The sequence below is a fragment of the Pongo pygmaeus genome, chromosome 16, assembly GCF_028885625.2.
Source record: "Pongo pygmaeus isolate AG05252 chromosome 16, NHGRI_mPonPyg2-v2.0_pri, whole genome shotgun sequence".
Lineage (NCBI taxonomy): Eukaryota > Metazoa > Chordata > Mammalia > Primates > Hominidae > Pongo > Pongo pygmaeus.
In genome coordinates, this window is record NC_072389.2 from 45,917,247 (window position 1) to 45,945,124 (window position 27,878).

Consider the following 27,878-nt stretch of genomic DNA (forward strand, 5'->3'; position numbering starts at 1 on the left):
CAAACTCCTGGTCTCAAGTGATCTGCCCACATCAGCCTCCCAAATTGCTGAGATTACAGGTGTGAGCCACCACGCCCAGCCATATCAGTGTTTCTTGAGGCAGAACTAGAAGACTTGTGCGGTAAAGTACTTACACCTGTTAGATCTTTTTTTTTTTTTCACCATACATTCATGATCTAAATAGAGAAAACTTATATCTCTTCATTCTTGTTTTATTTGGTCAGGATCGTAAGGTGTAACTCTATCCTAATGCCATCTGTTTATCCTCATGACAGAATCGTGAACCTAGAACATAATCATAGCACACTGGGTTTTATGTAAACATTCTCTTTTTTTTTTTTGAGATGGAATCTCACTCTGTTGCCCAGTCTGGTGTGCAATGGTATGATCTCGACTCACTGCAACTTCTGTCTCCCGGGTTCAAGCGATTCTCCTGCCTCGGCCTCCCAAGTAGCTGGGATTACAGGTGCCTGCCACCACGCCCGGCTAATTTTTGTATTTTTAGTAGAGATGGGGTTTTGCCATGTTGACCAGGCTGGTCTCCAACTCCTGACCTCAGGTGATCCACCTGCCTCGGCATCCCAAAGTGCTAAGATTACAGGTGTGAGCCACCGCACCTGGCCCTCAAAGAATAGGTTTGATTTAGGTTGGGTGGGGTGGCTCATGCCTGTAGTCCCAGTATTTTGGGAGGCCAAGGTGGGCGGATTATGAGGTCAGGAGGTCAAGACCAGCCTGATCAATATGGTGAAACCCTGTCTCTACTAAAGATAAAAATATTAGCCATGCATGGTGCTGCACGCCTGTAATCCCAGCTACTCGGGAGGCTGAGGCAGGAGAATCGTGTGAACCCAGGAGGTGGAGGTTGCAATGAGATCACACCACTGCACTCCAGACTGGGTGACAGAGCAAGACTCCGTCTCAAAGAAAAAAAAGAATGGATTTGATTTATCCTGAAGACTTGCCAGGTAGAGCTCCAGAGTAGTTGGGTGCTATCATCTCTCTGCTTATAGTTTGCCTGAACTTCTTAATAGAAAGGGAATTACATTCTTTGGCCCTGAAACTACTGTCAGTACCACTTCTTCCTACCTATTCAGGTAATTTAAGTGTCAGAAATGAATTGCTCATCTGCCTGAGTTCTGTGTGCAGCCTAAAAATGTTCTCTCCTCTCTCATAGGTATGGTCTCTCTGGCAGTGATGTCCTGGATAATGTAGCATATGCTCGAGCGTTCAACACAGACCACCAGACCCAGCTCCTTTATCAAGCATCAGCCATGATGGTAGAATCTAGGTATGTGCTCAGTATAAGACACCAAATATGTTCTTAGAGTCCTTCCCTGAATCTTGTAATGGCTATTTGGCTAGATTGATAGTAGTTTGAATTACAAATGAGGAGGTTTAAGTATGATTCCTGTGTTGACACTCTTGCTTTGTAGTTTAGGTCAAGTCACTATTAAAAATGAAACCATAATCTACTTGAACTTGCTGGAAATCTTGTTAAACGGTGCCTCAGATGTTAGTGCTGTGCAGATATTTTAATAAAACATCTATATACAGGCTGGGCGTGGTAGCTCACGCCTGTAATCCCAGCACTTTGGGAGGCCAAGCAGGCGGATCACAAGGTCAGGAGATCGAGAACATCCTGGCTAACACGATGAATCCCCATCTTTACTGAAAAAATACAAAAAAATTAGCTGGGTGTGGTGGTGGGCGCCTGTAGTCCCAGCTACTCTGGAGGCTGAAGCAGGAGAATGGAGTGAACCCGGGAGGCAGAGCTTGCAGTGAGCCAAGATTGCCCCACTGCACTCCAGCCTGGGCGACAGAGCTAGACTCCATTTCAAAAAAAAAAAATATCTATATACAAGAAAAACTATGAATATGAGATTTTAGGGTGGTAAGGAAAGGAGCAGAATCTGACACAGGCTAGAAATAGGCTTCACAGAATCCTTGTTTCCTGTAGGTATGCACTGCTTATTGTAGATAGTGCCACCGCCCTTTACAGAACAGACTACTCAGGTCGAGGTGAGCTTTCAGCCAGGCAGATGCACTTGGCCAGGTTTCTGCGGATGCTTCTGCGACTCGCTGATGAGGTAAGTTGTGGGATAGGGACAGAGAATGCCTACTTTCAGTGGCTATGAATTCCAGGAGCCTTGCTAGGAGGCTAAGACATCAGTGCCTGAGATCATCAAGCTCTTAGAAAAGGAAGAAGAGAGACATTAGTTATTCGTTACTTTGTGGGGGAAAGTGGTGGCAGCATTAAGGCTTTTGGAGTGTCTGTGGCCACAAAATTGACATTTATCCTTTCCCCATCAGTTTGGTGTAGCAGTGGTAATCACTAATCAGGTGGTAGCTCAAGTGGATGGAGCAGCGATGTTTGCTGCTGATCCCAAAAAACCTATTGGAGGAAATATCATCGCCCATGCGTCAACAACCAGGTAAGGTGTTGATGGGATCAGTTCTTCTTTTCAGAATGTCATGTTAACTGTGAAGCAGACATGAAGATATAACATTTTCATTTAAGCCCTGTTAAAGCTACTGTTGTATAGACACTTAGGAACTCTTGCTAATCTAATTAACATGCTCTGGTTGGTATAGATGTTTTAGTTCATAAAAGAATTAAAAACCCACAAGTGTGGAAGAATGAATATGAATAATTGATATGCCTCTCCCCTGTTATTTAAAAAATGTTTGGGCTGGGCACAGTGGCTCACACTGGTAATCCCAACACTTTGGGAGGCCAAGGTGAGAGGATGGCTTGAGGCCAGGAATTCGACACTAGTAAGGGCAACAAAGTGAGGTCCCTGTCTCTACAAAAAAAAGTAGCTGGTGTGGTGGCGTGTGCCTGTAGTCTTAGCTACCCAGGAGACTGAGGCGGGAGGATCAGTTGAGAATAGGAATTCGAGGCTGTATTGAGCTATGATCACATACCACTGCACTCCAGCCTGGCAAAAGAGCAGGACGCTGTCTTGAAAAAAAATTTTTTCTTTTTTTTTTCTTTTCTTTTTTTTTTTTGAGATGGAGTCTCGCTGTGTCACCCAGGCTGGAGTGCAGTGGCACGATCTCGGCTCACTGCAAGCTCCACCTCCCAGGTTCACACCATTCTCCTGCCTCAGTCTCCCGAATAGCTGGGACTACAGGCGCCCGCCACCACGCCTGGCTAATTTTTTTGTATTTTTAGTAGAGACGGGGTTTCACCGTGTTAGCCAGGATGGTCTCGATCTCCTGACCTCGTGATCTGCCCGACTCGGCCTCCCAAAGTGCTGGGATTACAGGCATGAGCCACCATGCCCGGCCTAAATTTTTCTTTTTTTAATATTTGTTTCATTATGGACAATCCACTGAGAGGGGCCAGGGCAAAAATGGATTCTGCCAGGTTGGAAATGCACTAAGGAAAACAGTACAGAAACATTCCCAGGGTCCTAGGAAGAATATATGTCTAAAAAATTTTCACCTCTGTTATAAAGTCAGGAACGGAATTGTTTAATTATAATAAATTGGTGCTTTGGTCTGTGTCTTTGGGTCAGATTGTATCTGAGGAAAGGAAGAGGGGAAACCAGAATCTGCAAAATCTACGACTCTCCCTGTCTTCCTGAAGCTGAAGCTATGTTTGCCATTAATGCAGATGGAGTGGGAGATGCCAAAGACTGAATCATTGGGTTTTTCCTCTGTTAAAAACCTTAAGTGCTGCAGCCTAATGAGAGTGCACTGCTCCCTGGGGTTCTCTACAGGCCTCTTCCTGTTGTGACTGCCAGGATAAAGCTTCCGGGAAAACAGCTATTGTATCAGCTTTTCTGATGGTGTAAACAGGAGACAGGTCAGTAGTCACAAACTAATCTAAAATGTTTATGCCTTCTGTAGTGTATTAATCTCTGTGTGTTTTCTTTGGTTTTGGAGGAGGGGTATGAAGTATCTTTGACATGGTGCCTTGGGAATGACTTGGGTTTAACAAGCTGTCTACTGGACAATCTTATGTTTCCAAGAGAACTAAAGCTGGAGAGACCTGACCATTCTCTCACTTCTGAATTAATGGTAAAATAAAATGCCTGAGCTATGTAGCAAAGGGAATGGGTCTCTGCACAGATTCTTTTTTTCTGTCAGTAAAACTCTCAAGCAGGTTTTTAAGTTGTCTGTCTGAATGATCTTGTGTAAGGTTTTGGTTATGGAGTCTTGTGCCAAACCTACTGGGCCATTAGCCCTTCACCATCTACCAGCTTGGTCTTTTATTGCTAAGACTAACTCAAGATAATTCTAGAGTCTTAAGCATTTCAGGCCAGGTGTGGTGTCCTGCGCCTGTAATCCCAGCACTTTGGGAGGCTAAGGCAGGTGGATCGCTTGAGCCCAGGAGTTTTAAGTCCAGCTTGGCCAAGATGGTGAAACCCCATCTCTACAAAAAATGCAGAACTTAATCTGGACACACTGTTGCACGTGCCTGTAGTCCCAGCTACTCGATAGCCTGAGGTGGGAGGATCACTTAAGCCTGGAAGGTGGAAGTTGCAGTGAGTTGAGATTGCACCGCTGCATTCCAGCCAGGGTGACAGAGTGAGACCATGTTTCAAACAAGAAAGCATTTCAGAGGCTAAGTAAACAGATTTGATTGTGAGGCTTCTAATAAAGTAGTTATTAGTAGTGAATGTGCTGTTTATAGCAATTATTGCAGTGCAAGCTATTTCAAGACAGGGTTTCCATAATCTTTGTGGCACTGTATAGGGGTGATCAGTTTCTGTTGCTTTAAGATTTGAAACCAGAAAGGAAAGTCCCACTTGCAGATGATTGTGCTTAAAACCTAATGGAAAATAAATGAAAGACATACCATGGCTTGCCTTGTGGCACCCCCCCCCCCTTTTTTTTTTTTTTTTTTGAGATGGAGTTTCACTCTTGTTGCCCAGGCTGAAGTGCAATGGCGCGATCTCGGCTCACCACAACCTCTGCCTCCTGGGTTCAAGCAATTCTCCAGCCTCAGCCTCCCATGTAGCTGGGACAACAGGCGCCCGCCACCACGCCCTGCTGATATTTGTATTTTTAGTAGAGATGGGGTTTCACCATGTTGGCCAGACTGGTCTCGAACACCTGATCTCAGTGATCTGCCGGCCTTGGCCTCCCAAAGTGTTGGGATTACAGGCACGAACCACCACATATAGCCCTACAATGCTTTGTTTTAAAAGCAGTTCTAGTCTTTTTTGAGACAGTCTATTGCTCTGTTGCCCAGGCTGGAGTGCAGTGGCACAACTCACTACAACCTTCACCTCCCAGGTTCAAGCAATTCTCCTGCCTCAGACTCCCGAGTAGCTGGGATTACAGGCACGTGCCACCATGCCTGACAAATTTTTTTTATTTTCAGTAGAGAAGTTTTTCACTATTTTGACCAGTCTGATCTTGAACTCCTGACCTCAGGTAATCCGCCCACCTCAGCCTCCCAAAGTTCTGGGATCACAGGTGTGAGCCACCATGCCTGGCCTGTCTTTAAGGATTAAGAATCGGGCCGGGCTTGGTGGCTCAGGCCTGTAATCCCAGTACTTTGGGAGGTCGAGGCGGGTGGATCACCTGAGGTCAGGAATTCGAGACCAGCCTCAACATGGAGAAACCCCATCTTTGCTAAAAATACAAAATTAGCTGGGCATGGTGGTGCATGCCTGTAATCCCAGCTACTCGGGAGGCTGAGGCAGGAGAATCGCTTGAACTTGGGAGGCGGAGGGTGTGGTGAGCTGAGATTGCGCCATTGCAATCCAGCCTGGGCAACAAGAGGGAAACTCCGTCTCAAAAAAAAAAAATCAGGGAGTGGGCCAGGCGCGGTGGCTCACATCTGTAATCCCAACGCTTAGGGAGGCCAAAGTGGGTAGATCACTTGAATCAGGAGTTTGAGGTCAGCCTGGGCAACATGGTGAAACCCTGTACAAAAAAATTAGAAATTAAAAAATTATTTGGGCATGGTGGGATGCACTTGTAGTCCCTAGCTACTCCGGTGACTGAGGTGGGAGGATCCCTTGAGGCCGGGAGGTAGCAGCTGCAAGTGAGCCCTGATCACACCACTGCACTGCAGCATGGGTAAGAAAGCAAGGCCCTGTCTCAAAAAAAATCAGATTGAAAAGTAGCATTGTCAGTGTCCCTGGAAGCCAGATGCCAAATGGAGTGTATGGGACTCTTTTTTTCCCCCTTTACCTCTTTTCACTAGTTAGGACTTCCAATCCAGATCTTACCCAAAGTGCTCAGTGACCACCCAAAACGTTTTCCTGTTTTTTACATTAATTTATTGTATATTTAAGGTATACAACATGATGTTATGAGATAGTAATACATATAAGGAGGCCAGGCAAGGTGGCTCATGCCTATAATCCCAGCACTTTGGGGGGCCAAGGTGGGCGGATCACCTGAGGTCAGGAGTTCGAGAACAGCATGGCCAACATGGCGAAACCCCATCTCTACTAAAATTACAAAATTAGCCGGGCGTGGTTGCACATGCCGGTAATCCCAGTTACTCAGGAGGTTGAGGCAGGAGAATTGTTTGAACCCGGGAAGCGGAGGTTGCGGTGAGCCGAGATCGTGCCATTGCACTCCAGCCTGGGTGACAGGAGCGAAAGAAACTTTGTTTCAAAAAATATGTATATACAAAACTTAGCTGTGTGTGGTGGCACACACCTGTAATCCCAGCTACTTGGGAGGCTAAGGCAGAAGAATCGCTTGAACCCAGGAGACGGAGGTTGCAGCGAGCCCAGATCGCACCACTGCACTCCAGCCTGGGTACAGAACAAGACTCCATCTCAAAAAAAAAAAAAAAAATTATAGTAAAAAGGTCTTAAGTGTCCTTATGACACTGATTTCCTTGCCAGGAAGAACAGTTTTCAGCCGGGTCTGGCTTAGGTACCTTTTCCTCTGAATGCTCGTGTTATTGGTGGTTGGGCCAAGCCCTGTTTGTTTTCTGTACAGAATAGTCAGTGTTCCTAAAGATAAAAAACCTTTAAAACCTCTTATTTACACCTTAATCTTTTGGTGACAGGTCTCACATGAGCTGGCTAGGAAAAAAAAAACAACAAACTGCTACAGCCTTGCTTGAAAGTCCTCTCAGTGCCACTGTGCAGGATGCCATCCAGAGCTTCCTTAAAGGTACTGGGGGAGACGAGGGATGCAGGTGACAGAAATACCAGGGTAACCTTGTTTTTCCCTGAGGACATTATTGAGACCCTTAGTGGGAGGGGTTTCTGGTAAGGGGCAATTTTGTGTTTGCCTGTTCTTTGGGAATATCACCTGGAGATAGATGGATTCCTCGACCCACCGAATCTAGGTTTTAGACCAAAAAAGAATGTTTTATTATTAGAATTGAGTATAATCAAAGTATAATCTTTGTATATTTCAGTATAATTGAGTATAATCTTTCATTACTACAACACAAAATAAATCTGGGGGCCAGGAATGGTGGCTCACACCTGTAATCCCAGCACTTTGGGAGGCCGAGGCAGGCGGATTGCCTGAGGTCAGGAGTTCGAGACCAGTCTGGCCAACATGGTGAAACCCCGTCTCTACTAAAAATACAAAAAAAATTAGCTGGGCGTGGTGGTATGCCCCTGTAATCCCAGCTACTTGGGAGGCTGAGGCAGGGGACTTGCTTGAATCAAGGAGGTGGAGGTTGCAGTGAGCCAAGATCGCACCACTGCACTCCAGCCTGAGTGACAAAGTGAGACTCCAGCAAAAAAAAAAAAAAAAAAAAAAAAAATCTGGGTTGGTATAATAAAGACACAGTGACATTCTGGATTAAGAGGTTGGTTCTTATATGAAAGCATCTCAGTCTTTTTTTTTTGAGACAGAGGTTCGCTCTTGTTGCCCAGGCTAGAGTGCAATGGTGTGATCTCAGTGCACTGCAACCCCCGCCTCCCAGGCTCAAGTGATTCTCTTGCCGTAGCCTCCCTAGTAGCTGAGATTACAGGTGTGCGCCACCATACCGAGCTAATTTTTTTTTTTTCTGTATTTTTAGTAGAGATGGGGGATTCACCATGTTGGCCAGGCTGGTCTCAAACCCTTGGCCTCAAGTGATCCACCTGCCTCGGCCTCCCAGAGTGCTAGGATTACCAGCATGAGCTACCACGCTCGGCCTACGCATCTCAGTCTTAAATTTTCTTCTAGGTAGATTTAAGGGTTTGTGCTCATGGCCCTAAGAATGAACATGAGAAGGGCAGGGAGTACCTGCTTAGTTGCAATAGGCCTTGTTTAGGCTAAAAATAAGCTCAATAAATACCTGTATTTTATATATGGTAAAGAGCATTAACCATAACCTGCCTGCAACAGCCTCTGTAGGTGGAAACAATTATGGAGGTGTCAAGTAAGAATAAAGAGCTGATAACATCAAATTTGGTTTATTTCAAGTTTGTAACAAAATATATTCTAGGCAACTTTTCAGACATTGTTTTATAGCATCATAAACCCTATACCACTGCTGTCATTCCAAAAGCTGCCAGGACACTGGAAGTCATCAAGTGGTCCAGCCCAGGAATACAGATAGAATTCACATGATAGGTGATAAGAAAGCAATGTCTGTGGGCCACTCTGATCCCTCTTTTTACCTTGGTAGGTAAGGTATGATCTTAGGACTATATGTACTGAGTCCTATTAGTCAGTGAAAAAGATTAAAGTGACAAGTTATGTGCTTTGTTCCTATAGCTTTGAAGTTCATCCACCTCACCAGCAATTGGAAGGTCTCAGGTCTTGCAGGCTCCACCCATGTGTAATCACACCCAAGGTGTGAATCTTGATTTTTTTTAAGAGATTACTCAAGAGAGAGAACAACAGAAACCGAAGCCATGAGTACTGCCCCAATTCTAGATTAGGTTAGAGGTTAGAATAAATTAACTAATGGGGAGTGGTAGTGGGTAGCAGTCAGACCCAGGAGACAGATTTGTGTGATTTCCTGATCTCAGCAGGGTCTAAGGAAAAAAGCCTCCCCGCCCCCCCCTTAAATAGTGGCATCAAGTCATGAAGGCCAGTGAAACGTGGTTAGTCTCGTAAAATGACTTCCAATTCTTCCAGGTCCTTCTGGAGAGCCAAATCCTAGGGAGACAAAGAACAAATCTAGGACTCAAAATTTAAACCAGCATTTTCCCAAACCAGTGGAACCTAAGAAGAGGGGCCCTTTGCTTCCTTCCTGAGCTCTGCTACAGTCTTTTTCCTACTTTCCCAGGATAGCCTGGAGCCTATTAAATCTGTCTCTTCCCCTAGAGGTAGACTCTTTTTTCCTAGGGAAATAAGACCTCTAGGAAAGATTATTTTCTAAAAATGTCACATGATGATTCAGTGATGACAGGCAGTTTTGTTTGGTTTTTTTGAGATGGAGTTTCGCTCTTGTTGCCAAGGCTGGAGTGCAATGGCACAACCTCAGCTCACTGCAACCTCCACCTCCCGGATTCAAGCGATTCTCCAGCCTCAACTTCCCAAGTAGCTGGAATTATAGGCGTGTGCCACTAGGCCCAACTAATTTTGTAATTTTAGTAGAGATGGGGTTTCTCCATGTTGGTCAGGCTGTCTCGAACTCCCAACCTCAGGTGATCTGCCCAACAGGCAGTATTAAAAAGCCTTACCTCCTTCGTGACATCTGGCAGCTCCAGGGCCAACTTCATCCACCATCTAGCTTCAGAGTTTTTCCCTAGTTCTCTGTAGCACTGAAAAGAGACAACAGTGAAACCTGATACTATGTACTTTCAGGAGTTCCCAGATCTATGTTGAAGTAGACAAATGAGTTTACCTTGGAAATATATACCCTTCCTGCTTTGGAAAATCCTGGCTGTAGTTCTTCAGCCTGGGAAAAGGGACAAAGATATTTCAGTAAGAGGTTCCTATATTCTAATCAGGCTGAAGTTTATTAAACTAGATTTCTAGTCCCCAACCATGTGGCTGATTCAGTGGGTCTGAAGAAATCTATATTTTTGATAAGCTGTGCAAGTGATTCTGATTTTCCCATAGAACAGGCAAACACAAAATTGCCCCCTACCAGGAAAACCCCTCCCATTAAGGGTCTCAATAATGTCCTTAGGAAAAAACAAGGTTACCCTGGTGTTTTTGCCTGCCACCTGCCCCTCTCATACCTTTAGGAAGTCTCATACCTTTAGGAAGCTCTGGAGGGCATCTTCCACAGTGGCACTGAGAGGGCTTTCAAGCAAGGCTGTAGCAGTTTTTTTTTCTAGCCAGCTCAGGTGAGAGACCTGCCACAAAAAGATCAAGGTGTGTATAAGAGGTTTTATAAGTTTTGTTTTGTTTTGTTTTGTTTTAATCTTTGGGGACATACTGAAAATAGGGTCAAACATTCAGAAGAAAGGGCACCTGAGCCAGAGAAGGCCAAGGATCTTGTTCTTCCTGGCAAGGAAATCGGTGTCAGAAGGCATTTAGGACCATTATGTCAAGCACTGAAATGCAGCTTACCTGATAGCACCACCTGCCAAGAAGAAAGTAAGCCATGGGGTTTTCTGGCTGGAGAGCAATGGCTTTGTCCACATGCTCCTAAGGGGAAAATGTAAATATAAACTAACATCAGACACCAGAGTTGCTAAAAGAGAGGCAAGGGCCCGATGCGGTGGCTCATGCCTGTAATCCCTGCACTTTGGGAGGCTGAGGCAGGCGGATCACCTGAGGTCAGGAGTTCGAAACCAGTCCTGGCCAACATGGTGAAACCCCATCTGTGCTAAAAATACAAAAATTAGCCAGGCATGGTGGTACATGCCTGTAATCCCAGCTACTTGGGAGGCTGAGGCAGGAGAATCGCTTGAACCCAAGAGGTTGCAGTGAGCCAAGATCACACCACTGCACTCCAGCTTGGGCGATAGAGTGAGACTCTGTCTCAAAAAAAGAAGAAGAAAGGCAAGTCACTGAGGCTGTAGAAAAGTTTTTGACAGAGAGCTGGAAAGGAGCAGGGAATCTGGGATAGGCCAGCACAAGCCTGTCCTCACCTTGAAGCTAAAGCCACTCTGGATGCGCCTCTGGATGCTCTCATGCTCAGCCAGCTGACCACAAAGCACCGCATACCTAGGGGGGAAGCAGCAAGCTCAGGGACAAGGGCTGAGTACCATCACTGCAAGGAATGGATGCCCCACCCACAGCCTAGTTGCATTGTCCCCTATCCCTGTACCCTCAACTAGAGCTGAAAATACCTAATTTTCATCTGTACGTAATCCCCATTCTTCACGGACCTCTGGCCCCAATTAGTATTCTTTAGTAGATAATGGTAGGCTTACAAGTCTCCAAAGTATTCTAGGTATAAAAAAAGCTGGGTTCACCACAGTAAATCTCTCTTACACTTAAGAATATTTACGCAAGTTCTCAGCTCATATCTCCAAGTTTCCCCTGTCATAAGGAGTACAGCCATAGGCATTAATAAAAACTTGAAAAGCATGAAAAGAATCAGTATAAAAGTATAAGAGACCTGACTATACTACTTATCTTCTGGGCAGACAAAAAAGTGAGTCTCATTAGCCTTTAAGCATACAGGTGTATCACTGGGACTTGGGAAGCAATTTCTTAGGATAGTCACATTGGAAGGGGATATTCTAGGAATTTCTGATGTTAACTTAGAAACCAACAGAACCAGAGGAAGAAAGACCTCCTATCTATGCCCTCTCCCCCACATCCCCCCCCCCAAAGGGAACCAGCCAGCCAGCTTCCCATCATCTGTCTTCAGAAACAAAGTCTTACTTCCCCATCCTCCCAGCATTGTTTCTAGCAGCACAGTTGACATTAGATGAGTAACCAGCCCAAGTTGCTTTTTCATGTATATGCTAAGTATCCAGGGGGTATCAGACACTTCTAGAGGCTCATTTCCATGTTTAATCCAAACAGTTGTTCCTCAGAAACAGCTATTCATCCTTGGAAGCCCAGGGAAGCAATGACACCCAAGAAACAGTTACCTGGCCTCTGAGAAGAACCCTTGCAGAGACAAAAGTTTCAGCAACAGATGGAGGAACACAGCCTCTCACTTAGCTCACAGTCTGAGGGTGGAGACATGGAAAGCAAGGGTGGCGGTGGGAAAGGAAAGGAACATTTTCACTAAAACTCAGGTGCTGGAACCAGACCCCAGGATATGAGTTAGCCCTGGCCCAGGTAAGTTGACAGAACTTTGCCTCACATGAGACCACAAAAAGGGCTGATGTTTTTGCAGCCTAATAAATTGACCACTAAACTTCCGGGGGGTGAGCTCACATCTACTTTTCCTCACGCGAACCAAGCAAAGAAGCCAAAGTACCAGCAGCCAGGGATCACACACGGGAAAGAAGAGCTTATGCAGGATAGGGGAGCTGCAGATTGTCCCAGCCTCCTGAGAGCCAAGAACTCCAGTTTTGTAGCTAGGATGACTCTTAACAAAGCTACTCATTTCTCCAAGCCCCATCAGAAAAAAAGCTTGTATTCCCCGCTTGCCTCATCCCTAAGCCACCTCCCCTACCAGAAACTTCCCTTGTCTCTGGCTAGGGGTGGACTGAGGCATGTGGAGATACAAGCCAGAGCTCCCTCTCCTGGATCCTTTGGAAAATGCCTCTGTGGCCCAGGCAGAGAAAAGAAAGGGCTGTCCTCTGCTTTGGCCCTTGCTGGCTCTTCCCAGAACACTGCAGGGTGTTATTACCACAGGTGACAGTCAGCACTCTCATCCCCCTTCTCCAGAGCAGCCTCTGCTTCTTCTTTTCCTGTAGGACAAAGGTAGATCCAGAGTTGACACAGCTCTTATGCACACTTTCATAGGAAGGCTTGTGGGAAGAATGACTGCTTTAGCTCTCACCAATCCCTGCCCAGCTTGGACTTGTTTGGAAATAGTTGTGAACTTGAGCAGAATGAAAGGCCGCAAAGAAGCCAGGCACAGTGGCTCACGCCTCTGTGCTGTGTAATCCCAGCACTTTGGGAGGCTGAGGCGGGTAGAGCACCTGAGGTCAGGAGTCGGAGACCAGCCTGGCCAACACAGTGAAACCCCATCTCTACCAAAATACAAAAATTAGCCGGGCGTGGTGGCAGGCGCCTGTAGTCCCAGCTACTCAGAAGGCTGAGGCAGGAGAATCGCTTGAACCCGGGAGGCAGAGGTTGCAGTGAGCCGAGATTGCACCACTGCACTCCAGACTAGGTGACAGAGCAAGACTGTCTCAGAAAAGGCTGCAAACAGCTTCTAAGGGAAGACTTCAGGGATGACTTCTGCTTCACCTTGGCTGCCCCATCTGTCATTAGAAACCCCAGTTACCTTCTTTTTATAATGTCCACCTGGTGTGCTTGAAGCAGATTTTAGCATTTAAAATATAAAAGAATCCAGCCAGGCATGATGGCTTATGCCTGTAATCCTAGCACTTTGGAAGGCCGAGGCGGGTGGATCACTTGAGGCTAAGTGTTTGAGACAAGCCTGAGCAACATGGTGAAACCCTGTCTCTACTAAAAATATAAAATTAGCCAGGCATGTTGGCACATCCTATAGTCCCAGCTCCCTGGGAGGCTGAGGCAGGAGAATCACTTGAACCTGGAAGGCAGAAGTTGCAACGAGCCAAGATTGCACCACTGCACTCCAGCCTGGGCGACAGAAACTCCGCCTCAAAAAAAAAAAAAAGGATCCAACACAATCAGAAATTGTCCCCAACAGACCTTACTCTGGAGGGGCAGTGTCCATGAATCTCAAGTTGTATAAAATTTTAGTAAGTGGGGAGAGAGATCACAGCTTTGACAAAATTCTCTAAAGGGGATGGGTACATTGGCTCACACCTGTAATCCCAGAACTTTGAGAGGCCAAGGAGAGGATAGCTTGGGACCAAGAGTTCAAGACCAATCTGGGCAACATAGGCAGACCCCATCTCTTAAAAAAAAAAAAATTCTCAAAAGGATCCACGATCCAACAATATTAATTAGCTCTAGGCCAAAACTCTTTCACAACAGCCACATGGACTGAGGTCTGACCAGAGATGACGTTCACTTAGTCTTACTCAAGTTTTCTAGGTTAGTGTTCTAACAAAGAAATGAAAGCCCATACACATGAAAGTTCTGAGAAGTGTCACTTAAGAGTATCGAGGCTGGAGCTTACAGACCACCAGATAAGGACCATCATGCGTATGCTCTGGAGAACACTGCAACATAGGACTTTTTTTTTTTTTTGGAGACAAGAGTCTCGCTGTGTCGTCCACGCTGGAGTGCAATAGCACGATCTCGGCTCACTGCAACCTCCGCCTCTGGGTTCAAGTGATTCTCCTGCCTTAGCCTCCCAAGTAGCTGGAATTACAGGTGTGTGCCACCACACCTGGCTAATTTTTGTATTTTTAGTAGAGACGGAGTTTTGCCTTGTTGGCCAGGCTGGTCTCAAACTCCTGACCTCAGGTGATGCACCCGCCTCATCCTCCCAAAGTGCTGTGATTACAGGCGTGAACGACTGTGCCCAGCCAAGAATTATTTGAAGAAAACAAGTTTGGAAGGAAACATGGAGAAAAGGGAACAAATGTTAATGGATTGAGGTGGTAAACTGGCTAATCTGAAATGTTTTCCTTTTTTTATTTGAGACAGGGTCTCTCTCTGTTGCGCAGGCTGGAGTGCAGTGGCGCAATCTCAGTTCACTACAACCTCTGCCTCCTGGGCTGAAACAATCCTCCTGCTGGCATGTTCCACCACCATGCCTGGCTAATTGTTTAAGTGTTTTTTTTTTTTGTTTTTTTTTTTTTTTTTTGTAGAGACAAGGTCTCACTATATTGCCCAGGCTAGTCTCTAACTCCTGGGCTCAAGCAATCCTCCTGCCTTGGCCTCCCAAAGTGCTAGGATTATAGGCATGAGCCACCACACCTGGCCACAAATGCATTTTTAAGACAACTGATGCTGTGAAAGACTCTACCTCTCTTTCCAAACAGAAGGACCACATGGCTCCACCAATGAGGGACGCTACCTCTTTGGGGATTTCTCTCTGCCCTCTTCAAAGTACTGTCTCACTAGGAAAATAATAGCAAAGAATGAGACAACTAGTTCCTGCCAAGCTAGACAGACAGTGTTGTAGACAAGGCATTGCCTGAGACCCCACAGAATGACTACCTCCTGGTGGTCCAGCTCCTAGAGATACAATGAAATAAACTTTATACCCAGTAAGGATAATTCTTAAAGGCTGTGATCTCAGAGCAGAACCTTCAAAGACATTCCATAGTCATCTGACCTCCAGCAGGTAAAGCTTTGTCCATGGGTGCTAAGCTCAGGAGGCCAGACCAACCAAGTGCTGCCCCTCTAACCACTGCCTCCACTTCTGTCTTTGGGGTTCATGCTGGCTACTAGCACTAATAAGAGATGATCAATGATCAAGAGGGAAAGGAAAGGTTCTTGACATGAAGAGTCCAAAAATCAGCCAAAAAGCTGAGAATCCTCATCTGAAATTTAGGAGGGAAAACAAACTTTTGGAGAGAAAAAGTAATCATAAATAAGCATCTTTTGTTAAAACTTCCAGGAATTTTTCTGAGGGTCTACAGAGACATCCTACTCAATTGGTCTGTTCTTTCTCCATCGACAGAATTCTACAAATGTTTAGAATGTTAACTTTGAGGTATTGTTTGAGTATACATTATCAAGGATTCAATAATATTTGTAAGGCTATACTTATAATAGAAAGGTAGACAAATCCATTTTAGACAGTTAACTGGCCGGGCACAGTGGTTTATGCCTGTTATCCCAGCACTTTGGGAGGCCTAGGTGGGTGAATCACTTGAGGCCAGGAGTTCAAGACCAGCCTGGCCAACATAGTGAAACCCCATCTCTACTAAAAATATAAGAATTAGTCGGGTATGATGGCATGTGCTTGTAATCCCAGCTATTGGGGAGGCTGAGGCAGGAGAATTGTTTGAGCCCCGGAGGTGGAGGTTGCAGTCAGCCGAGATCAGGCCACTGAACTCCAGCCTGGGCAACAGAGAAAGACTGTTTTAAAAAAAAAAAAAAGATATTAACTGAACCACAGACTTAGAAACCCATTACCCATTGATGGTACCTGACTCAGTGTGTGGAGTTCAGCAGGACACATCAGTCTCTAAAGTCCAAGGATCCTCTGACCTCATGACAGACAAGGCCAAGCCCTGAGCCTGGCACAGATCAGATGTACCCTATCCTCCAGGGTGGAGCCTTTGCCAACAGACTTGCCAAGTAGATTCCAGTCTTCTAAGCTAGCAATATTCTTAGAACACCTGCCCCACCAGCTCAGAAAACTGAAACCAGATTTCTAAGCAGCAGCAAAAAACCTCAGGTTAAGAAAAAAGGTTTTGCCCTCTGTGGCTAGAGTGAGAAAAACGAATAACATTGATAGGATACTACTCCTAAAAACACATGCACGTGTGTTACTAATTAGCATGATATACAGATAAGCAAAGACTGCTCTCTTCTTCCAGAGGAGAAAGCAAGGGTCTTTGGGAGCCAGAGTTTGTCCCTAGTGGGTAACTGAGCCACAACTGCTGACAGCATCTTAGTGGTTCCCCGGGTCCCCAGGCAGATGGGCCAGCCCCACCCCTGAATCAGTCAGTCACCTTCCCACAGGAAGCTGTCAGCACTTACCATCTAGGGCATATGACTTCTTCTCGCTCACCTCCTCAGTGAGCTCACACATGTCACTGTAGGCTCGGGCCAGGCGCCAGAGAAAGTCCTGCCGGCTTCCATACTGCAGACCAGACAGAAACGGGTGAGGCCCCTTTTTCCTCAGCTGTGGAGAATGGGGGCCTTGGCCTTCTCCCACACCCTAGGTTTGAATTTCCAAGCTAGTATGTTACAGTCATCAATATCAGGCCAGCTCCTACACGCAGGCTTCCCCCCAGTCATCCCTTCCCACGTGCAGTTAATGTGTGACACATTCTCTGTCTAGCCAGTAGCTTGCACAATCACGGGGTGAAGGCATTCTGGCCTCCTAGAACTGCTGGAAGGAAAGGTCAACTCCAAGATGTCATAAGGCCTGAGAGGTCTTTTGCTGGCACATGAAGAAAGTGTGAAAGGAAAAGGGAAACTTCTAACTTCTGGGGGGGGCATTTATACCTGGGTGGGCATACATTTTGTCAGTGAACCTGAGAAGAGAATTGTGGTTGAGTGACCTACAGGGTTGTCACTTGTAATGGGGCTGGCAGCTTGGACTCTGCCTCAAGGGAAATGAGGAGGAAAAAAAAATACAGTTCTTTCCACATTTCTCCCTAGAGGTGAGAGGTAGAGCTCTTTCTGCAGTAGCTCTACAGAAGGCAGAGAACTACACTCCCCCTCCCCAGAGGGGAGGCAGCTCTGGGGCAAGCAGTACACTGGCCCTAGGGTCCACGCTGGGCCTCCTTGGAAGAGGATATGCGACCTGGGGGACAGATGCAAAACCAGCTGTCTCACCATTTCTCATCCCATGTCACCTTGTAGGGGCAGTAACCACACGGGCCTTCATTCCCCAGGGGTCAAGAGCAGAGAGATGGAAGGAGGGAGGGAAGGAGAAGCAGATAGGCAGCTGGAGCCTCACCACCAGCTTGTTGTTGAGCAGGAGCTGGAAGCCCTCCCGCTTGCCTTGCTCATCACCCCTGTGCAGCTCGTCGGCCTGCTGCAGGAGGGGCAGCACATCCTCCAAGCCTGAGGAACCTCCAGCCTCCAGGGCACTGGAGGCACCTGAAGCTGCCTCTTCCTCCAGGTCAAGAGAATCCTTTCTCCCCATCTTCACAGTCTCACAGCTCACTTCATCTTCCCCGTCCTCACTTTCTTTGTCAGAGTCCCGCTCATTGTCAGACTCCGCATTGGCTGTTGTGTAACTGGCAGAGAAATATAAGGGATAATAAGAGGGATTATTCAGCTCAGAGCCCCTAGGGTCTGTCTATCCCTCACCCCCAAAGAAGCACTCTACATAGCATTGTCCAAAGCACCAAATCACAATCATTCATACCTCTTAAGGGCAGACTTTCTTTCTTTTTTTTTTTTTTTGAGACAGGGTCTCGCTCTGTCACCCAGGCTGGAGTGCAGTGGTTCGATCTTGGCTCACTCAAACCTCCACTTCCTGGGTTCAAGCAATTCTCCCACCTAATTTTTTTGTATTTTTAGTAGAGATGGGGTTTTGCCATGTTGCCCAGACTGGTCTCAAACCCGTGGCCTCAAGTGATCTGCCCACCTCGGCCTCCCAAAGTGCTGGGATTACAGGCATGAGCCACCATGCCCAGCAGAAATCATTATTTGAGAGAAAGTTTCCTATGGGAACTAAGGGCTGGGAAAATGATCCGGGAAGGAAAGAGTAGCCAACCAGCTGGGACCCTGTGACAGTTAAGGCAAATGTGAGAAGCCCCTGCTCATTTTTGCCTTATCAGTCAGAGACACTTGCCACAACCAACATGGGTGGGTGCAGCCTCAGGCCATGGGCAGCCACGCACATCCACAAACTCGTAACCTCTGGCCCAAGTCAACAACCAAACCTAAACTGCAACAGGAGTAGCCCATAGTAACCTTGAGAACTTAAGGGTGTGAGGAGAGGTGATAGGAACCATTTTGCAGCCAGAAGCAAGAAGGGGAAGACGATGCAAACCACCTCCTAAAAAGGTGTTTGGGGGGCTGCCATATGCCAGGTGGCTCCTAAGGAGCCCCAACCCTGATGCACCCACTAAAGAGGAAGCCAAGTTTCTCTTGGATCTCAGCCACCAGCAGCTGATTAGGGTGTTTTCCCTAAATGCCTAAAATAGATAAGGACTGAGCAGGGGAAAAGGTAGGACTTCTGGGGGTCGGAAGCAAACACAAGGCTGGGCGCAGTGGCTCATGCCTGTAATCCCAGCACTTTGGGAGGCCGAGGCAGGTGGATCACGAGGTCAGGAGATCGAGACCATCCTGGCTAACACGGTGAAACCCTGTCTCTACTAAAATATACAAAAAATTAGCCAGGCATGGTGGCAGGTGCCTGTAGTCCCAGCTAGTCGGGAGGCTGAGGCAGGAGAACCCGGGAGACAGAGCTTGCAGTGAGCCGAGATCGCACCACTACACTCCACCCTGGGCAACAGAGCAAGACTACGTCTCAAAAAAAAAAAAAAAAAGAATAGGCTCCCTGTGGCTGGAGCAAAACAGGACTGAAGGAGAGATGACACACACATCTACAAATAAAGTCAACACCTGACAGCCTAATGTCAGGGCAGAAGTGGTGTCCTGCCCAGAAAACCAGAAACCACAAGGTGGCAGGCTCTGAAGGCTCTGGAAGTGAGCAGCCAGACCTGGTACCCAGTCCGTGCTGACTGCATCCTTACAGAGGAGCTTCAGCCTCATCTAAAAAAGAGGCTCCAGACACATCTACTACAAGAACTTGTAGGGTATTTAAAACCTTTCCTAACCTCACCTTTGTTTTTTAAGAGGTTATCCAAGCAGATTTCCCCTTTAGTTATTAGGAAAAAAAAAAAAAACACCTTTAGAAATTAAAGGGACAAGGATAAGTGTCATTAGATTTCATAACCAACCTGGGTACTGATGAGCGAGACCACCCACGGGCAACCTAGAGAATGAAACTCCCAACTGCTCCTGCCAGATTGAGAAAAATCAAGCCAGAGTCTCCTCTGCCCAGCCAGGCCCAAATGCAAAATGGGTAGATGGTTTACCTGGAACGGAAAGCTGGAATTGCATCATCTCCCTTTGCTAGAAAGAGGGGGAGACCCTATTTTTTGCTGGGTTGAGGGCTGCCTCAGCCAATCAGGAGTCCAAAGAGGAGTCTCTCTGCCTCCAGCACTCCCAGGGAGGGACCTAGCCCTGCTGGAGCCCAGGCATCAGCACAGAATCCCCTGGGACCTGAGCTGTGATGCTGCCATCCCTCTCGATCCTAAAGGCCCAGCTCACAAAGCCAAGAAGAGAGGTCAGGGAGCCTTGCTGCCACAAATAGAGTGAAAGATGGTAGAGCCCTGTGAGGCAGGGAGGCTCCAGGGAAGCTGGCACAGAAAGTGGACTTTAATTGCATCTCAGCCCCACTTTAAGGAACCCTCAACAATCTGAAACCCTGTTGCCTGAGGCAGCTTCTGTGGCCTCAGAAGAGATTAATCACATGCCAAGGGCTACCACATTTACACCATTCTCTCTCTCTTTCCACCTCCCAGACTAACCCAGCCAGCCTTTGGAGAAATCTACCAGAGAGGAGTGACCCTTTTAACATACCCTGAGGCTTTTGAGATCTGCCAGAGACAAGCAGGGACCTTTGAAAAGGCCCTCTGGTCCTGTGCACTCCGGAGGACAGGAGTTCTCACAGTCGGCCAGAGACCCAAGGCTCCCTCTGAGCAAAGAGACTGCCACTCTACTCTTAAGCAGTAATGAAGGACTCAGTTACACACATCTCCCCTCCTGGCAATTAAGTTTCTCTTAACTCCACCTAAACCGTGTTAGAGACTGAGTATGAGGCCTTCAAAGATAACCAGACACATGGACCCTGACCTTGAGATAAGACCCAACTTAATGAGGTCATAAATGCCCAAGAAGGAGTTTTCATGATGAGGCTGCAGGCAATCTCTCTTGGCTGAGATGCCTGGGAAGGCTTGCTGGAGGAGCTGGTGTTTTAGGGCAAGTTGGGTTCTGACAGAGGGAACTCAAACTGTGTTTGGCACAATGCCTGGGGAACAAGCTCACAGAGCTGCACAATGATTCTGCCTCTGCCACCCTCAATCTCCTGAGACCTCAAAGTTGTTATTTGGAAGAAGGAAGGAATACAGCTTTCAGTGAAATCAAGCAGCCCATCAAATCTCAGCCCTTCATCCCTCAAAGCAGCTCTCCTTGCCCCAAGACACACATGTTCAAAGCCATTTCAGAGTTTGTAGACTCCTAGAGCTCTCCCTTGACCTACATGGCAATGACCATGGCACAAAGAATCATTCACCACGGCCACTGCCCTAGAGAACATCCGGCTCAACCACACAGTGTTGCACCACCACCTGCTCTCATGCCACGGGACTGGGCATGGGACACAGCCTGATGGAGCTATAATTAAGAAACCCACCCTTCCCCTTGCCCCATCACAGGTGTCTGGCAGCCCTGGCCTGCTCCTTGTGGCCTTGGGCGTCCCAGTGAGCACCCCAAGCAGTGAAGGACCCACAAGTGTCCCTGGTTAACTGCTCTGGCTCCCACTAACCCCAGAAGTTTGTACTTCTTTATTTTTTTGAGATGGAGTCTTTCTCTGTCGCCCAGGCTGGAGTGCAGTGGTGCAATCTCGGCTCACAGCAAACTCCACCCCCTGGGTTCAAGTGATTCTCCTGCCTCAGCCTCCGGAATAGCTGGGATTACAGGCGCGCACCACCACGCCCAGCTAATTTTTGTATTTTTAGTAGAGACAGGGTTTCGCCATGTTGGCCAGGCTGGTCTCGAATTCCTGACCTCAAGTGATCTGCCCACCTCAGCCTCCCAAAGTGCTGGGATTATAGGCATGAGCCTCCACACCCTGGCCTCGGTAATTTTTTTTTTTTTTTTTTTTTGAGACAGAGTACTGCTCTATCACAGGCTGGAGTGCAGTGGTGCAATCTTGGCACACTACAGCCTCCACCTCCCAGGTTCAAGTGATTCTTCTGCCTCCGCCTCCTAAGTAGCTGGAATTACAGATGCCTGCCAACACGCCTGGCTAATTTTTGTATTTTTAGTAGAGACGGGGTTTCACCATGTTGGCCATCTGGTCTTGAACTCCTGATCTCAGGTGATCTACCTGCCTCGGCCTCCCAAAGTGCTGGGATTACAGGCCTGAGCCACCACACCTGGCCTAGTACAACTTCTTTAAATCATCACAAAGAGGACCAGGTGCGATGGTTCATACCTGTAATCTCAGCTCTTGGAGGCTGATGTGGGAGAACTGCTTGAGGCCAGGAGTTCAAGAACAGGCTGGGCAACATAGACCCCATCTGTACAAAAAAAATAGAATTGGCTGGGCATGGTGGCACATGCCTGTAGTCCCAGCTACTCAGAAGGCTGAGGCAGGAGAACCACTTGAGCCCAAGAGGTTGAGGCTGCTGTGCTGTGATGGTACCACGGAACTCCAGCCTGGGCAACAGAGTGAGACCCTGTCTCAAAACAAAACAAAACAAAACCAAAAACAGTTGTGAAGGGCCTCAAGCTTTGTTTGATCTTGGGCAGAGCTGTGACCTCTCCTTCTGTTCAACCTCCTTACAGAGTTCAAACATCAATTCCCCACCCAAGTGGCCTGCTTCCTTGGGTTGCAGAGATGTTCTTTACATCTCAGTGCCCACTATCAACTACTTCCTCCGTCTCTCTCTTCAATTCAGATGTATCAAATATTAATTTCATTTTTGCCCCCTCTTTAACACAACTTCTGGAAGCATCTCTTGGCCCAGAGCCATTTAGGTAAATTGAATGGAAAAGGGCCACCTCTGCTTGCCCTTGAGAATACAGATAACAGGGATCTGACAACCCAGGCAACAGCAGTCCCCCATGGAGGAACAGAGAGCTCTTCACTACCACTCCACAGGTTTCTGGAGACCCCTGAGCAGTCATCAAATCAAGCGTTGGTGATAATGACATTTCAGTCAACCACGGACTGCGCATATAACAGTGGGTGCATACGATTATAATGGAGCTGAAAAATTCCTATCACCTAGTATTTACATTTTATTTTATTTTTTGAGGCAGGGTCTCGCTGTGTCACCCAGGCTGGAGTGCAGTGGCACAATTATGACTCACTGCGGCCTCAAACTCCCGGCTTTCCAAGTAGCTGGGACTACTGACCCATGCCACCATGCCCAGCTAATTTTTTTTTTTTTTTTTGAGATGGAGTCTCACTCTGTCTCACAGGCTGGAGTGTAGTGGTGCGATCTCGGCTCACTGAAACCTCTGCCTCCTGGGTTCCAGCAGTTCTCCCGCCTCAGCCTCCCGATTAGCTGGGATTACAGGCATGTACCACCACGCCTGGCTAATTTTTGTATTTTTAGTAGAGACAAGGTTTCAACATGTTGGCCAGACTGGTCTCAAACTCCTGACCTCAGGTGATCCGCCCACCTCGGCCTCCCCCAGGTAGTTATTTTATGTAGAGACGTGGTCTTGCTGCCTTGTCCAGGATGGTCTCAAGCTCCTGAACTCAAGCAATCCTCCTGTCTCGGCCTCCCAAAGTGCTGGGATTACCCATAAGCCACCACCGCACCTGGACTGATTTTAACTTCTGGTTTCCATGTGCCCGCTTATAGCTAATTCCTCTGATCCAGCATAAAACTTGGCTGTTCTCTGCACCAGTCTTTCCCTTGAGAAGAATAAAGGCTGGACAAGGAGAAATCGGCCTCTAGGCCTCACACAGGCTACCTGAATGACTGGAGCTAGCAGCAGACAAGGTCAGATGGGTCAGATGCTGCTACTGACAACATCACACTCTATCCTTGGGACCAGAGTTTCAAAGTGGTGCTAGTGGTTTAAACTCAAAACGCCCTTAGCATGACCAGACTTGGAGGAGGCTGTCCACCAGACTCCTGCCAGCTGCCCTGCCTCACAGAAAGGCCTATCATCAGCCCTCCTGGGCCACTGAGAACTCAGGACATCCACCTCCCACCTGTAAAAATGCAAAGGATCACAGGCAAGGCTCCCCTGTGGGAAGAGGGTGACTCCCAGGGAGGAGCATGCTTCGTGCTTAGCCATCTCCGTATACCAGCTCAGCCACCCAAGGAAAGGAACAAAGTCAAACAATGCTTATCAAGTCCTTGTGATAACACAGAAAAATGCCCAAATAATTATCATAACTATGTAATAAACTAAGATAACAGATGCAAGCAATAACTGCTATTAATATCTACATTTGTCTGAATGACATAAATTGGATGGGTTTTTTGTTTCAACTCTTCTGTATTTATTATACTCTTACCTGTTCCAAAAATCATTTGCAGCAGCTTGGTTTGGATTTTCCATTGATAATACTTTTACAAAACACAACCTGGCTGTAGCCATAACTGCCTCCAAGAGAGACAACTCACCCCCCTTCACTCTCAGCATCTGTGAACGTGGCTCCCGAGGAGGCTGTGAAGTAGACAGAGCTGGAGCCAGTGGAGTCACTCCTCTCCCGGACAAACGGAAACCTTCGCCGCCGAGCCACTCTCTGGTTCTCTTCCATGTGGGATCTGGAAAGCAGGCCCCATCCCGAAGGGTACCATTAGGTCCCATCCAGCCTGTCTTTCTGCTCACCATGGGGTGCCTCTTACTACTGCTCCTCATTAAAGGGCCAAAAGCAAAGAAAATCCTAAGTCTCTAACCCTCAGGAGGGTAAGCAGGGCAGCTTCCTGGGCCCAGCCCGCACGGACAGACTAGGTTAGGCAAACAGAGCGCTTCAGCAGCTATAACAGATCAACCATAAGAGTCCGGAAGCAGCAAGGAGCATGTGCAAGGTGAGGTACCAAATGTACAGCTTCAACCCAGATTAGGCTAGAAGCTATAGAACTGGTTTATTCTTTAGGGACAGACAGCGAAGGCCAGAACACACCTCAGCTGAAAAGCTGCAGGGGAGGGATAAAGCAGGAGAAGAAGCTGCATTACTCACCGGACCTCCCCAACAATCTCCCCCGCGAGCCCTCGCAGGCTGCTTCTCAGCTCCTCCACCTCCCGCCGCAGCGCCACAAGGCTGGTCAGCACAAAGTCCAGGCGGTCCAGCACCTTCTCCTGTCCTTCCCGTGGAAGGCTGGGCAGCACTGAGGCATCTCCAGCCCCACCTGGGACAGCCCGCAGGAGCATCACTGAAGGGGGAACGAATGGGAGCCAGTGATACACAGGAATATAGTGGGGAAGAGATCTCACACCCAGAATTCAAGAATACCTGCTTTCCATTGGAAGAGAAGGCCCAGTGACACTCAGATAGCACACATTCACAGCCAGGTCGTGGTAACAAGTCTCAAGAAACTACCCAGGGATCTCTAAACAAGAGCCCTCTGCTCCAAGAACCTTCCATACCAGAGCCCTTCAGGAATGCTGCACACCACGACAGATAATGTAACATGCTTGCCCGAGCGTGGAGCCTGAAGGAGGACAGCTGTCCTGCTAGAGTTAAAAAAAAAAAAACCTTTACCTCACCATATAGTGCCCAATACCAGGGAGTCAATACCAACCACATAGCAAAACTAAAACTAAAACTGAGCTCCCTCAAATTCTGATCTCTCACTTCACAAAGAATAGTAGGGAAAACTTGGAGTTTCTCCCAGAACTTCATTTAGTATATCAGAGAAGGACTAGGAGAAGGGGCAGTTACTATGAGAAAAGGTACACCAGAAAAAGCCCATCCAAACTGCCTCAGAAAGACACCGTTACTAAGCCCTGCTGACCCAACCCTAGATCTCACTCTGAGTAAATTCCAGCAGTGAAATGCTAGCAAAGTGACAGCCACCTATGGTAACTGGACTGGAAAATGCAAAAACAAAAAAAAACCAGAGAGGCGGGACCCTACAATCTGGCAAGCATAAATCCCTTCTTAAAGGAAATCTGGTAAAAAACTAGGCCAGGCCACAACATACATCCAATAATGCTCAAGAATGTAGTGCAAGAAAGATCCCTGGCAATGTGGCCACTTTCTTCTAATCTCAGAAGAAAGACTACTGCGAAGCAATTACAAACAAAATACAAGGGAAGGAAGCACACTCCAATACTAGATTACCACAAGATTATAAAATGCTGACAATCATTTGCAATCTAAGGTGATAGCTCGTTGAAGACTCCAAAACTAACTTTTCCAAACCATCTAACATTGGTAATCAGAGAAAACACTCATTTTCAATTAGCATGGGAGTGAGATAATGTAAACTCTCCTCTTGGCCAGGTGTGGTGGCTCATGCCGGTAATCCCAGCACTTTAGGAGGCCGAGGCCAGGAGTTCGAGACCAGCCTGGCCAACATGGGGAAACCCCATCTTTACTAAAAATACAAAAATTAGCTGGGCATGGTGGCACGCACCTGTGATCCCAGCTACTCGGGAGGCTGAGGCACGAGAATCACTTGAACCCAGGGAGGCAGAGGTTGCAGTGAGCCAAGATCATGCCACTGCACTCCAGCCTGGGCAACAGAGTGAGACTCCATCTCAAAAAAAAAAAAGAAAAGAAAAGAAAAAAACACTCCTCTTGCATAAAGATGGTAGTAGTTTGAACCAGCCCTAGATCCTTTGCTCAAATGAATTAACAAATCTGCAAGAACTACTCATTTCAGCTGTACAGGCTGCCAGCCACATTCAGCTTCAATTGCATTAAGCGTGCTCCTAGCCTTATGCCGTAGAAAGTCCACTGGACCAGGTGACCAGGCCCAACCTTGCCACTTAATCTGTGACAGCCTCAGGAAAGTTATACCATCTTTTTGAATCTTGGTTTCCTTATAGGAGGGATAAAAAAAAAAAAAAACTTGAATGAGATAGTTGCCAAGTTGTCTTGACAGTTGCCAAGTAGTCTTCAAATTCTAATATATGATTTAATACATAAGCCTCAAGACTTTTAATCCCTACAAGATTATTCTTTTTGCCCTCTTTTGGACTCTTCCTCTACTTATTACACACCTCACCCAACACTAAGCAAGTGCCTTTAATACCCACATAGCACTATTGTGGCCAGAACTAAAAGTGAAAGTTAAACAGTCTTTTTGAAATATACTTTCTTGTGAATACAGGCGAAAGAGTAGAGAAAACCACGACTGCCTTTTTTTTTTTGAGACAGAGTCCCACTCTATCACCCAGGCTGGAGTGCAGTGGCGCAACCTCAGCTCACTGCAGCCTCCGCCTACCGGGTTCAAGCGATTCTCGTGACTCAGCCTCCCCAGTAGCTGGGACTACAGGCCGCGCCACCACGCCCGGCTAATTTTTGTATTTTTAGTAGAGATGGGGTTTCACCATGTTGACATCTGGTTGAATGTTGGCCAGGCTGGTCTTGAACTCCTGACCTCAGGTGATCCGCCCGCCTCGGCCTCCCAAAGTGCTGGGATTACAGGCGTGAGCCACCGCGCCCAGCCCGACGACTGCTTTTTCAACAAGCTTCCAAAAAAGTGAAACCCTAAAGCACTTCTCTCCGTTACCCTGTCCCACAGTCTCCACCGAAAGCAGCCCAGACCTCAGGCCCATTAGTCTGCAGTGACCGCGGTCTCAGGAGACGGGCTCCTACCCTGGCGTCCGGGATCTGAAGTCTGCGTATAGCCCAGGGAGTTGGGCAGGCTCTGGCTGCGGCCATGACGCTGGGTCCGTTTCCATCGTTGGCTGTAAAGGAGGCACAGGAATCCAAGGCCGGCGGCGGTACCCAGCAACAGTCCCAGCCCGGCACGGGCACCACCCAGGGCTCCCAGTCTAGACATGCTGCACCTGCGGCCAGCAGAAGTCACCGGGAGCAGGCAGGCAGGCGCGCGGGCGGGGGTAAGGAGAGAGAGATTCGTGAACCCCGTAAACCCACCCTCAAGGCTGAACCCCGGCAGGTATCCCCTTGCCCAAACCCTGAGCTCCCGACTACGCGCACCCCAATCTGAACCCTAAGGCTTCCTCCAGCCTCCTGGGCCCCACTGCCGCTCTTCTCACCCCGCCTGGACGTAGCCGCCCCTCCAGCACACCACACGACCCGGGTCACAGAGTCCGGCTTCTGGGCCTTCAACCCCCACCTCAGCCTCACGACACTGCAGACCACAAACCCGCCGTCCTGGCTGCAAACTCCTGGCCTTCCACCCGCGGGCCCCGAAGGCGCTCTGGCCTGGCAGGAGATCCACTCAGACCCTTACCCGGCCGCCAACCACCATGGCAGCAGCCGCCGCGGGCTCACGCTGTCAGCGACCGTGACGTCAGGCAGACGGCGCCAGCTGCTCGGCGCCCTGAGGGAAGGCGCAGAGAGATGACCACGCCGGCCCTGCCCGCTGTCTGTTTCCCTCAGGGGCGGGGCCACGGGCGCCGCCGGAGGGGCGGAGTCAGCACAGAGCGCGAAAGGAAAGCAAGAAGGGGCCCAAGACGGGAAAGGCGGGAAAGCACGGGGACTTCCTGGGCGGACGCTCTCGCAGTCA

At 47.9% G+C, this 27,878-nt stretch overlaps 2 protein-coding genes across 6 annotated transcripts in view; one reads left to right on the plus strand and one right to left on the minus strand.

Annotated features, from left to right (window-relative positions):
* RAD51 (RAD51 recombinase) overlaps positions 1-4,062 on the plus strand; it is a 35,792-nt gene extending 31,730 nt beyond the window's left edge. For all 3 annotated transcript variants that reach the window (XM_054450272.2, XM_063652588.1, XM_054450273.2), the window contains 4 exons: positions 1,175-1,288; positions 1,958-2,087; positions 2,311-2,432; positions 3,522-4,062. In XM_054450272.2, the coding sequence (XP_054306247.1) occupies positions 1,175-1,288; positions 1,958-2,087; positions 2,311-2,432; positions 3,522-3,645 (490 nt within the window). In that variant the 3' untranslated portion in view covers positions 3,646-4,062. The remainder of the gene's footprint in view (positions 1-1,174; positions 1,289-1,957; positions 2,088-2,310; positions 2,433-3,521) is intronic.
* Positions 4,063-8,323: 4,261 nt separating this feature from the next.
* On the minus strand, positions 8,324-27,754 carry RMDN3 (regulator of microtubule dynamics 3). 3 transcript variants are annotated; one of them, XM_054450276.1, is made up of 13 exons: positions 27,603-27,754; positions 27,002-27,195; positions 24,416-24,608; positions 23,856-23,999; positions 17,423-17,705; positions 16,495-16,597; positions 12,584-12,644; positions 10,920-10,995; positions 10,396-10,473; positions 10,080-10,178; positions 9,722-9,775; positions 9,558-9,638; positions 8,324-9,030 (listed from the first exon to the last, which is right to left on the minus strand). In XM_054450276.1, exons 2-13 carry the CDS (start codon positions 27,186-27,188, stop codon positions 8,977-8,979), a joined length of 1,413 nt encoding a protein of 470 aa, XP_054306251.1. In that variant the 5' UTR covers positions 27,189-27,195; positions 27,603-27,754; the 3' UTR covers positions 8,324-8,976. The 3 variants fall into 3 exon arrangements, with proteins under 3 accessions (XP_054306251.1, XP_054306249.1, XP_054306250.1); XM_054450274.1 differs by having other exon boundaries at positions 27,486-27,670; XM_054450275.2 differs by having other exon boundaries at positions 27,406-27,667.
* Positions 27,755-27,878: the final 124 nt, after the last annotated feature.

Coding starts and splice junctions, on each gene's coding strand:
- RMDN3 (XM_054450276.1), bottom strand. CDS start 27,188: ATGTCTAGACTGGGAGCCCTGGGTGGTGCCCGTGCCGGGCTGGGACTG. Junction 12,645..16,494: donor GAAGTCATATGCCCTAGATG/GTAAGTGCTGAC, acceptor TTTGTCCTACAG/GAAAAGAAGAAGCAGAGGCT. Junction 10,474..10,919: donor AGAGTGGCTTTAGCTTCAAG/GTGAGGACAGGC, acceptor TTTTCCCCTTAG/GAGCATGTGGACAAAGCCAT.